This window comes from Ctenocephalides felis, unplaced genomic scaffold (assembly GCF_003426905.1).
Source record: "Ctenocephalides felis isolate EL2017-DRISC unplaced genomic scaffold, ASM342690v1 CF-g0.4_SCAFFOLD_01604, whole genome shotgun sequence".
In the NCBI taxonomy this organism is placed as follows: domain Eukaryota; kingdom Metazoa; phylum Arthropoda; class Insecta; order Siphonaptera; family Pulicidae; genus Ctenocephalides; species Ctenocephalides felis.
This window is the reverse complement of record NW_020537758.1, coordinates 46631059-46644008: the sequence shown is the minus strand read 5'-3', so window position 1 is coordinate 46644008 and position 12950 is coordinate 46631059. Positions and strand designations below refer to the sequence as shown.

The following is a 12950-nucleotide window of genomic DNA, read 5'->3' as shown; positions in this document are numbered from 1 at the left end:
AACTATTATATATAGATATCAGATAAATAAGTATAAATGTAGGGACACATAAATGTGTGTATATCTCTCATAGCTCTCAAATCGATTTTGCAGTTTTTCGAAAATAGATAAAATAGCACATTTTCTATAATATAATGTAAAATTTTGTTATCAGAAATTAATTCTAAAAAGTCACATAGTATTAATGTACTCATTGTTGTTATCAACATTAAAACTCTAGTAAATCCTGTTGGTCTTAAGACTAAAGATATTTCAGATGTTTTAAATCTTTCATGTATAGTTATTAATATTATCAATAAAAATAAATAAATGCAGTAAAAATATTCATCAATTACAGAGAAAATTATTAGAGTTTTAATTATAAATTGAATTTGATACAGTTTTTATACAAAAAATCTACATCAACTCTTCTATTAAAACATTTGCATCAACGCACCCGATCACCTGGTTTCCAAAACACAAAATATAAGAGGGGTAACTTTTCTGTTAATTTACCCATATAGGTGAGCACATATGTAGACTTATATGATATAGAAAAATACTGGCGAGTAATTGGAAATGAAATGTTTTTTAAACATTACTTGAATATATGGAACTTATCCAATAAAAATATTAAACATTAAAAATATCAAACGTAAATACTAAACAATTATTAAATTTAAGCCATATAATTGAATTTAATCTATAAAATAAAAATAACGAATTAATAACATAATTATTCATTTGTAATGGTTTCGACACTAAATGTGTGTCATCATCCAGCAGGAAAAATAATTCCAAAATATACAATTTAAAAGTCAAAATTAAACATAAATTTTTATGCTATTTAAAATAAAATATGCAAATAAAGGCAGTAATTTTATTGAAATGATTCCAAGAAAAATACAATGCTCAAAGATTAATCTTCATATGATACAATTTATAAAAACAAGGTTTTATAACACGAAGATTTAAATAATAATTTTCAATCGCGCTAATGTACCAACATATTATATTTAACAAATTTGTAACTATTTGCAAAATACAATTGAAACATACGTACAGAAATAATATATTACAGAAATAATATATTACACTCTAATATTGCACTAACATACAAAAAGATTGCTATAAATATATATATATATATATATATATATATATATATATAAATTTTATAATCATAAGTTAACTTTAAAAGCTAAGCACTATATTTAACAATTATTATTTCCGTTTAAGTCGTCTCGTATGATGGTCCCTTCACTTCAGCATTTTAAATTTTAAATTATTTATATAATAAATCCTTTGGTAATTCAAATAACAAACAAAAAATTTACTTTTGCAAATAATATAAATAAAATTTAATGGAAAGAACAGACGAATGAAACACGCCCATAAAAAAAATTACAAAAAAAGTATTTAAATTTTTTAATGTTTCTGCTAAAAAAAACTTTACAAATAATACGTTATTATAGATGCAGTTGAAAAATAATAATAGATATTTGTTTACAAAACTGAACTGCTAATTTTCGATCAATATTGCTTTTTCATTTTATGGAAGAATATCTCACACAATCTTGGAAATTATAATTAGTTACAAATAAAATAAAAAATTTGTATACAAATAACAAAAATAAAATCTCAAATAATCGGTAAAAAAAGCAACAAAGCCAAAATATTTAGTACGCCTTAAACAAATTTTAAATAAATATTAATTATTATGACGTTTAAAATAGAAAACGTCTATGACATATGAGTAATAAATATATGGAGTACGAATGCATTAACTAGAAATTAATTTCTTTGTAGTCTTGTCTAAACTATTTTTATCTTAATAAAACTATCTGAGCTAACTAATTGCATTATAAAAGAGAATTTTAGTATTAATACTAATAATTAACACATCTGAATATTAGTTACAACATATTTTTAACAATGATTTCGACAATCAATATCTTATTTTATGTAGGTAATATGCCAAAAATCAGCACATATTTTTTTAAATTACTTTCGGTCAGTTCGAATTAAATATCTATTGTAAAAAATAGCATAAATGAAGTTTTAATAAAATGTAGATATCGATTATCGATAATTATAAATATCGGTTTACTTAAGTAGCAAAAACTAGATTTAAGAGTTAATTAAAATAGTACCTTGCTATTTTTGTATCCTACTCTCTTCAATATATTTTAGATATGATATTCACAAAATATGCATTATTAATTATTGATTTATAAATATTATTTAGAATAATTAATAAAGCACTACACCTAAGCTCTAAGCAGTCAGATATTGTACACCTAGACCAAAACTATCAATCTTCAAAAAGTTACTTTGTTTAAAAAATTACAATCTGAAATCGCGCAAATAACATATGTATTAATAATAAAAAACAGAAATCGCCAATAAGAAAAAATAATAAAATAATCAAATTATCTTTTAGATAAAAAATAATGTGTCACCATATTATATTGCATCCATGTACTCACTTATTTTTATTTAAGTAATTTCAATTTCTATTTTATTTAGCGTTTGAATTTTAGGAATCAAAAGACTTTTAGTTGTCCGGTTGGTCAGCTTTATTTAAATTTCGCATAGTTTTGATTTTTTGACTTGATTATATTTTGATCTAGATATCCGATATGTGTGTACATTTATATAGAATAGCCTATAAATATATATTAATATCACTAGCCATTTTACCATGTGCCATATGAACAACATCTGTATTCATAAAAAGAAACAACATCTACGTAGGAAGCCACTTTGCAGAAATACATGTAGTTAAACAATTAATTACTATCTCACATAAAATCTTTGATTAAAATTATTTTGATTAAATTCTATGTTGCGACAAATATTTATCGCCCGATAAAAAAAAATGAATAAAATATTAATTATTAACACATACTCATGTGCCGTAGATATTACATTCTCTAAAAACAGATATTAGGTTGTCAAATATCTCCCTTCCGCTTTTTTGCTCTTGGTTTATAATACAAAAAAGCGGAAGGGAGATATTTGACAACCTAATATTAGTTCAAAACTAATCTAGGTTTAATTAAGTATGAATACTCCTATTCATGTAATAAAATCTTGACGGTAGTATATATTATTATATCATCTGAGACAGATTTCTATATTATAAATATAGATTTCATATAAATAAATAATTACTAATTATAAATTCACTGGTATCAATGAAGAAAATCGTTCATAAAAATCGTTTACATACTAAATGTGTTATATACACATATTTAATTAGGTTTATGTATATTGTCAAAGAAAGTATATGTAATAACTTCGACTTCTATTTATATTAGTTTTTTTTTTCATTATACTATCTTTATTAATTGGCATGTGCACCACTTACAAAAAAAATATATATAATTATATATTTAAAACACAAATATTATTTTTAATAAAAAATACTTAAATAATCCTGTTCATGATACAGGTAAAATGTATATTATCCATCAGATATGATTTGATTAAAATTGTTTTAAATATATAAAATCTACTAAATTAAAATTTGTTGAATAAAACAGTCTAAAATAAGTTAATTAAATATTGTACACCTTTGAATTTGAAAAAAATAAATAATCAATATTAAATATTGAAAAATCTAGATCTAATAATTTACTAATATATTATTAAAGACTAATATATTATTAAAGACTAATATATTATTAAAAATGTACCATAAAATTCAGTTGAGTCATTAATTGATTTAGTAATAATGTATCATTCAATAAATATTTGTATAATTGTTATAATTGCTATTATTTGCAATATATTTTTGACACAACTTCTGCCTTGTGTACGGCATGCTTTACAGTTGAATAAAAGATTTACTTTAAAAATCTTGCCAAGCATTACAATAGAGAAACTATTTGGTTTATAACTCGGAAGTATAGTTATAATGAAAGCTGTGAACTCCTTTTTCAACAAAACATTTTAATTTCTCTTAAAATAATACGGACTAACAAATAAGTTTAACCTCTCGAAACCAACTTCCAAAATAATGTAGATTTCAATTTAATGACTAACCAAATTAGATACATTACTCTACTATTGTCCCCGAAACTTTCTTTCTAACTAGTACCGTAACGTGTGCTTTCAAACATACCTTTTCTGAAGAAGTCACTAAATTCCAGCAAACAAAGCTTGGTCAATTGTTGCCCCCTGCAGGCGTGCAGGGGACATTCCGGCATTTCGGAGCAGACCTCGATAAGACGCTGAAGATAGGTGTCTAATTCAGACCGACGCGTACGCGCTGTTTCATCGGAGCAGGACGAAGAAAATAGGTGTCGAGGCGGAAAACTAAGCTCAGCCACCTGGAAACAAAAAATGAATAAGGCACAAAATATATTAAGCTAGTTGAAAGTGGCATTAAGCTTTAAGGCAAGTAGCATGAGCTTCCCGAAAGGGATCGTTCAAGTATTACGTAAGCAGATTTAGTACAATTATTTACCCCCCCCCCCCCATCCCTCTTTATCAGAAAAGTAAGCCAATCTGTCACCAAAATGTCCCCAAAATAAGAAATCAATGACCCTATAGTGCTTACGTAATACTTGAACGGCCCCAAATGTGTAAGAATTGACTTATTCAATCGAAATTGAAATTTAGATATTTAAATAAAATTTTCAACTGTTTATTTCAAAAATAAAATTATCGCTTTCAAATAATTCTAAACATTGCGATTTCGAATAGAATTTTCTCAAACACATTTAAATTAACTGAAATTATATTAATTATATAAGCAACTTTTGACATAAATTTTGACTATAAGATTTTCTCAAACTTTGATGAATTTTCAACATTAAACTATTTGTCGTAGGTCCGTGACATTTTAGTATCTTTTATAAGACTATTATATCTATTACCAAAAAAGGTTCATAAAAATCTACATTTTTTTTCAACAGTTAATTTCAAGAAAACGGCTCGGTAGATTTTTACCTAAAACTAATCAGTATCATTACCAACCAATACCTTTCGAAAAGTTTTTGAATTTTAAAATCGATTTTGAATTGAGAGCTAAAAGGTGGACGATTTTTTCACTTTTCTGCTATCCACAAAGAAACGGCTCAGCCGACGTCGGACAAAACTGAGAAAAGATAATCCACATCGAAATACATCGATTGGCTTTTAAATTTTTTGAAATCAGTTAGGCGTTTTTAAGCATAAAAAAACGATACTAATTTTTGGAAACTTTGACAATTCTTAAAATTAAACGACTTGTCGTGGGGCCGTAATATTTTAGTATGATCTATAAGACTATGGTATCTACCGTCAGAAAAAAATCATAAAAATCGTCGAAAAAAAAATTATTAACACTTTATTACAAGAAAACGGCCTGGCCGATCTGTACTAAAACCTACTCAGCACGATTCGTATCGTTTGCCAATATCTTTCGAACGGTTTTTAAATTATCAACATCGATTCAGAATTGCAGGCTAAACGTGCACGAAAATGTTTTCATTTTCTGCTATTTACAAAGAAACTGCTCTGCCGATCATCGCAAAAAATTCACAAACAATGGTCCTTATCGAGATACATACAAATTTTTGAAATCGGTCCAGCCGTTTTTGAGACAACTTCGATTTACGACAAAAAATCTGTTCACACACACACACACATACTGTTTCCAAATTTGGTCTCATTCGATTATTCAGAATGGCTTGAACCGTCGAGAAAACATAAAATTAGCAAATCGGATTTTTTTATGAAAACATAAACATCTCCTTCGGGAAGTTAATTATTAAAGTACAATAATAAACAAATAAAATTATAGAGAAATATGAAAAAAAAAATCATAATGCGCTTGTTTTGTGTTCTGAAGAATAAATATATAATACAATACTAAATCCGTTCCATACCTTCTGTCCATATCTCGACTTCATCGTCAAGTGTAAATCTCTAAATTTGCTGTAACGTCTCAACAAACTCCATGATTCAGTTTCAGTGTAAATGCGGATTTCATATTCCACGTGTGTTTTCTTTCTAGCGCCGCGAATGACAAAACCTGTAACGCTTATTACATTTCTGTCACCACCTATAAAATATATTTAAAAAATCAAAAAACATATATTTTGATTTGAACAAAAGCAGGAGATAATTTTAATACCTTCGCCATTGAACGCTGGCATTGTTCGTGATAAACTCAACGCGAACGGCGAAGAACAATCTTCTCCTTGGCCCTGAATAAATTAAATGAATAATGGTTAAAATTAAAGTTAACGGTAAAGATAGAATTGCAAAATTCTGATGAAGCATGCAACCAGTATGTAACCAGGCTTGCACCTAATGTAAGCAGATACAAAAAAAAATGCCAATTAAAATCGATTATTACTAGATTTATAAGTTGTTTATCAATGTTCAAATCGGACTCACCATATAGTAAACGCTTGTATATTGTAAAGAATTCGCATCATTTTGCAAAGTATCAAGATTAGAATCCTCTATATAATTGCTACAAGTATCAACATCACTTGATCCATCACTTGTCGAGCAGTCAACATTTACACGTTCATTTATATCGCCATTCGTATATACGTCTTGAAGATATTTTTCTAGCTGAATTTTCTGTCTTTGCAGGTCATGTAATATCTATAATTGATAACATAAAAATACTTAAATTCGAATTCAGTACTGTGATAGAAGAGAAAGTCAATCATAAACTTTATCCATTAATTACAACTCAAAATCTAAAGAGTGAAATTAAAAATTCTTTAAATATCAAACTAAAGTAGAAGCAGCTATCAATTACAATAAATATAAAGAGAGACCTACAAATTAAAATAAATTATTAAAATAAATACCTGGACAATAGTTACGTAAAAAAGAAAAATGCAAAGTAATTAAAGAAATAAATAAAAATTTAAAACTATAAAAAAGTTATATATTTATAATCTATACCAACCGCAATCTGCTTATCTAAAGCTTCTTTCGAATTCTGAGCTTCCAAAATTCTCATAATAATCATTTTTTGTCTTGCTATTTTATGTTGTATTCTTTGCATAGTTCTTAAAGGCACTGCAGTTTTATTGTTCATAGTATTTGATTTACAATTATTAATTTCTATATCTTCTGTCAAACTTATTTCTGAAGGCACACTTGATATTTCATTACTCGATATATTTATAGTGTTAAAATTATTTGTCGGTGTCTCTTTATTTAAATGGCAGTGAAGGGGATCGTCATAGACCAAATTTTTGTTTGAAGCATTTTTAGCCTGTTTTGTATTGGGCTGGAAATTAACATTAATCAATCTATCATTTAAAAAAAAATTAAACTGTTTAATTTAAACAAACAAAAAATTACTTAATGATTGCGAAATTTGAGATAGTAAATGATGCAAAATTATACAAATAAAAAACTGAACATGATATATTAGAGACCATTACCTCGCAATTGTCTTTTACTTTATCACATTTTTTGTTATCCATATTAGCTTCTTTGTCGGTTGAGCAATCTGTTAAGAAAAAATCGTTTCTAATTATTGTTAGGCAGTATAACAATATTATAAAATATTAAGAATGAAACATAAAATATACAGTAACAATAAATTTAATTATATAAAAAAATAAAATATAGATATTTGAATAAACGTTGATAAATTAAATCCGAAGTAACATAATATAATCATGAATTGTTTTACTAATTTGGATTAAATATATCACATAAAATATATTAATTATGGTTAATTAGTAGTTACCAGAATCAGCAGTATGATACGTATCAGATGTCTTCAAAGGACTAACAATACAAGAAGGATTCGCTGAGGACGAGGTGTTGCTGAGCTCAGTAGAGTTTGCTAATGAATTCAGAGGATGTCTTATTGGTAAAGACAACCTTTTTAAAAGAAACATGAAACAATATAATAATTCAGTCATAAAATGTGAAAGATATGATAATGAAAGTATAACTTACGACATTTTCCTTTTCAATAAATCATCAGCCTGTTCACTATTGGTCTCTTGTATAAACTTGTTAGAATCAATATTTGGAGGTTCTGATAATTTATTTTGTTCTTCGTTAATATCAATTTGCTGTTGTTTCAAATCTTCTAATTTCGAATCAATATCATTCAATTTCGACATATGCTTGTTCAAATCCGAATTTTGAGACCTTAAAGATGTTTCCAGTGCATTGACTTCATGTTGCTATAAAAAAGAAATTAAACATGTATTAAATATTGACTATATTATCACTAATCAAGTGTATTTTGTTACACTGACCTGGTTTGCAATATTTCGGTGAACACTTGCTTCTTCAGACATTCGCATCAAAGCAGAAACACATTCGTCTAATGTGTGAGGAGTGTCTGAATCCAAATCCTCGCATTCTGAAGATGTCTAAAACCATTAAATTCCGTAGATATTGATATATTCATATTTATATATACATTATATACAATACATATACTATTTTTAATCAGATTTTAATCCCTTAATTAATTTATTGAATTTTAATCATAGTTCTCAAAAGCAATATTTCAATTGAAATTATAGTGAATGAATAGCAATCAAATAGGCTTCGATCCGGTTCAAAAATGTTTCAGCTCAAATCATATCAATAAATAAACCAGAATAACTTAAGTTATATAACATAAAATGGTAAGTAAACCAAATAAAAATAAAATATATAACATATACCTTGTTATTATTTTTCATGATTTTCTTTAATTCAGTCTGAATATAATCCATAAGAGCACTTTTTTTCAACTCCAAATTTTCTGAAAGATCTTTCATGTTTGACGAAACTTGTTTTACCTTTTGATTAAAATAAAAAGAAACAAACCAAAAATAAAATAAATCAATAATGAAACATAACAAATAAATAAACAAACAAAGAACATGAACATGCAGAATAAACTAATTTTGAAATGAATCTCTTGAACACAATGAAAAAACTTTGAAATAAGAGTCAATTCATTGAATAAGCATATATGAGCTGAAAAGCATCTATGAGCTAAGAATCAAATGTAAAAACTCACCAAATCATTAGTATCTCCCCGTTCAGCTAATAATTCTTCGGTTTGTCTTTTAATTTCTGTTTCCTTGCTGAGCAACATTGACTTGCTTTCATTTTGTATTCGTTCTAATCTTTGCCAGTCTTCTGCAAGTTTCATACATTGAGCTCTGTAAGCCAATTCCATTTCTTCTCGTACCTGTTATTATCGCAATAATATAATTATTGCTGTTTGAATCAACTTTTATCAATTTATAAATTATTTAAATTAAATTAGAATATGATAATGATTACATTAATATAAATAAACTTGTAAAGAAGATAGTAAAGATGATTACCAATTGTAATTGTTTTTGAGCGGTTTCCAGTTCTTCAAGTTTTTTCTTTTGTTCTTCTTTCCAACCAAGCTCTCTTTGAGTTTGCTGCTTTTCAAAACTATTCTTTTCCTTTTGTAATTCCGAGCGTTGCTGTTCCAAAACTCCTTCATCTCTTAAATAGAAAACAATTAAAATATAGTAACATTCATAACGTGTTAATCAAAGTTATACATGTAATAAATAAGTACCCATTAGATAATAAATTCTCGGAGGACGCAGCCAGATCTGATGTAGACCAGCTAAGAAGCGAAAGCCGCGATAGATTTAACCTTGATTTACTTCCACCTTGTCTAAGTTTAGCTGCTTCTACAGGATCGTTATAACGAAACATGTTCGTACGGCCTAGCAGCAAAATACAACCTGGAAATATAAAAAATAAGAACCATAACATTAAAAAATATTAGTAAAGAGCATATTTTGAATTTGGTATACACAATATGGTTAGTAAGATCATAGTTTTATGAAACTAATTAGTTTAAAAAATAAAATACTAAGAGAATTTTTACCTTGACTTAGTCTAGTCGATTTCTCTATAAGCACTGTATTGAGCCAGCACTGTGCACCCTCTTTTGGATGAATTACTGCAACACCTTTATTCAGTGTAATACTGCAATGATTAGGTAGAACATCTGGGCCATTCAGAACAATATCTTGAGTTGTTGTTGCTTCATCTGATCCTATTAAAGTTTCTCCTTCCTAGAAAATTATTGTTAGAACTTTTACAAAACCTACATTAGTCTAAAACAGTGGAAAAATACTTATAGTATTATTTTTGTATAAATTTTAGAGTAAGGTAACACAACTAGAAAAAGTATTCTTATAAATAATTCTAAAATTACCTTCAAGTGATACAAAGTAACACCTGTACTGAGTAAATCATCATCAATGCCAACAAGATGCGGTATGTCGCTGTCCAGAACCACACCCAAACCAGCTTTGCGTAGTCCCAAAGCAGTCTGCTCATGTAAAATTTGTTGAGTTTCTCGCCATTTTTCAGTCCATTCTTCAGTAAGAACTTTTTCCTGTGCTTCCTTTTGATGCAAAGCAGCTAATACTTGTGGTTCAGATAGCAAACTCTGTAATAGATATCATTGATACATTATTATATATTAATGAAATCTTTTAATTGAATATAATAGAATTGAATCAATTTACTTACTGTATCCGACATCATTGACTTCAATTTACTAATTTCTTCTCTAAGTTCTCGGATTAATTTAACATTTGGATCTTCATTAATTGTAGGTTTATTAATAATATTCTTAGCTCTATTAGCATATCTTAATGTACTCAAAGTTTCTCCATAATTACAATCAGCTGGTGATATTGCTGCAATCATTATAGTTTTTGAATTACCACCGAGGCTGTCTTTAAGCAGCCAAGTAAGCACTGAATCTCGGTATGGTATGAATGTTTTAGATTTGCTAGATGATGTTTGTGTTGAAGAAGATAATTCAGCTAAAGCTGAAATAACAGATCCCAACGTAACCAAAGATTTATTTATATGAGCCCCTTCTTTTAGACGCTGACCAGTTGCTCCAGAAGAGTCAGCTCTTTCACTAAATAAACAAAATAAAAAGAATTTGTCAAATGCTTATTATTTCATTTCTAGTGCATATAATAAACCTTACCTTCCAGCTAAATCAACAAGATGTACTTTAGAAACGGTTTCACTTGGCATATCATTACTGTAACCAGCTTGAACAAATGTAACAGTAAAAATGGCATGACTTCTACTTGATACATCATTCATATTGGTGGAAGCTGTTGTTCTATGTGAATTACCTCTAAGCATACACTCCTAATAAATAATTTGGTATATTTAGTAATTATTGAAATTTCTATTAGTTGGAATTTTGTTGGAAAATACATGATAGATGTCAATCTCATTAGAATTTGAGTGAGTCTAATTAAGAATAAGTAAGTAAGCTGTATTATTAATTAAAAATTTACTTGAATTCCTCCATAATCAGAAACTAGATGTGATGATAAATCTTGAACATAAGGACCACTTTTTGGATGTTCACGAACCTTTAAACTATGTCCGGAATCAGTACTATAAAGAAATAAAGTATAAAAAATTGTATTGACATACTGCAAATAAGTTAACATACCTCAAAAGATCTTTTACACGTTCATTGTATATTTCCAAATAGCTTACTTCTGTACGATAACTTGCACCTTGTTCTTTACCAGTGAGCATTCGACTGAATAAATTCTTGCAGATTCTAGGTATTAAGCCCTGGCAATCCTTTTTAAATACATAAATATAAAAATTAATTAAGATGCATGTTTAAAGGTGAGTACATATTAATAAAAACGTTATGTATAAAAAGATTCTCACCGGTGTCCCCATCATGGTAAAAGTTTTACCACTTCCAGTTTGGCCATAAGCAAAAACACAAGCGTTATAGCCTTCAAATGCACTATCAACTACATCATTTCCTAGGTCAGAGTATACCTTAAAAATAACAAGCAAACTCGATAATAGAGTTTAAACTTTGAAAATAAATTAATAAATAAATGCAAATAACATATTCTTGTAATTCCGGCTATTAATAATGTTTACATTTTCTATGTATTTTTCATTATAAAAATAACTTACTTGTTCCTGTGATGCAAAATTTTCATCAGTATTATTGTGTGACCAGTATGAGTAATCAAATGTAAAGTCCTTATATTGATCTTTTTCATCATTAAGTTGTCGTGTTGAAGAAACCTAATTAACAAGATCTTCAATTAGTAAGAATGTTCTAATTGAATGGTAAATTTATAATCATTTGTATACTTGTGGGTACAAACAAACTTTATATATAATATAGACATAAATAAATAATAAAAAATACAATTACCTGAAGTAATATATCAGGAAAAAAATAATTTTAAGGTAAAATTATTGTGCAAGACAAAATGTAGTGATATTTATAAAATTGCAAGTAATAAATAATAATACCTTATTCAATAGTCTGGTCTTTTTTCCGTCCATTTTTATTATAAGTTTTGATTCCATAGCAATCTCCCTGTAAATGTTATCAGTTTCGTAATAATATGCAACTTTTTGGGGAATTAATTATTATTACCTTTGATTAAAGGGGCGAACCCTAACTGCTACTTTTAACGACGCCATTATTTCTTGCAATTTAATGACACAAAGCAACCAATATTTATTTTAACAAATAAAACTAACAAAATAAGGTAAAAATAAATATTTTCTACAATATGTACATCTAAACATTTTTTTATATAAACTTTTACACCGCACTATAATTACTCATATGTACTGTGTTTGATTAAACACTTGAGATATGAATTTCACTTAAATCTATTAAACATTAAAAATTTAATTAATCATTGCACAAATAACAATCTATTATTGTATTTGACATTTAGTTTCAACATCTGTCAACTTATTGTCACAGTCATAGGACAGATGGGACAGATAGTCCACCATAGACAAAGTTTTATAAGATGAGTACTACATTTTTTTCCCGTCTACTAACTACGGTATCTATGGACAAAAAAGTATTACCAACTGTGATTTTAATTTGAACGTTATTTCAAAACTGACAAGTGCTTCAAAACTGTGAGTGCTCAAACTTAATTAACCTAACAATAATTTCT

General features: G+C 27.4%; 1 protein-coding gene across 1 annotated transcript; it reads right to left on the bottom strand.

The window, feature by feature from the left end:
- Window positions 1-4061: 4061 nt before the first annotated feature.
- Window positions 4062-12610, bottom strand: LOC113374088 (kinesin-like protein Klp98A). Its single transcript, XM_026614352.1, has 23 exons — window positions 12410-12610; window positions 12283-12349; window positions 11935-12048; window positions 11674-11790; window positions 11444-11580; window positions 11283-11385; window positions 10961-11130; window positions 10489-10888; window positions 10169-10405; window positions 9836-10025; window positions 9518-9689; window positions 9291-9441; window positions 8978-9151; window positions 8637-8753; window positions 8220-8336; window positions 7912-8144; window positions 7697-7833; window positions 7386-7453; window positions 6902-7228; window positions 6373-6588; window positions 6107-6179; window positions 5859-6034; window positions 4062-4316 (listed from the first exon to the last, which is right to left on the bottom strand). The coding sequence occupies exons 1-23, from the start codon at window positions 12454-12456 to the stop codon at window positions 4074-4076; spliced, it is 3786 nt and encodes a 1261-aa protein (XP_026470137.1). The 5' UTR covers window positions 12457-12610; the 3' UTR covers window positions 4062-4073.
- Window positions 12611-12950: the final 340 nt, after the last annotated feature.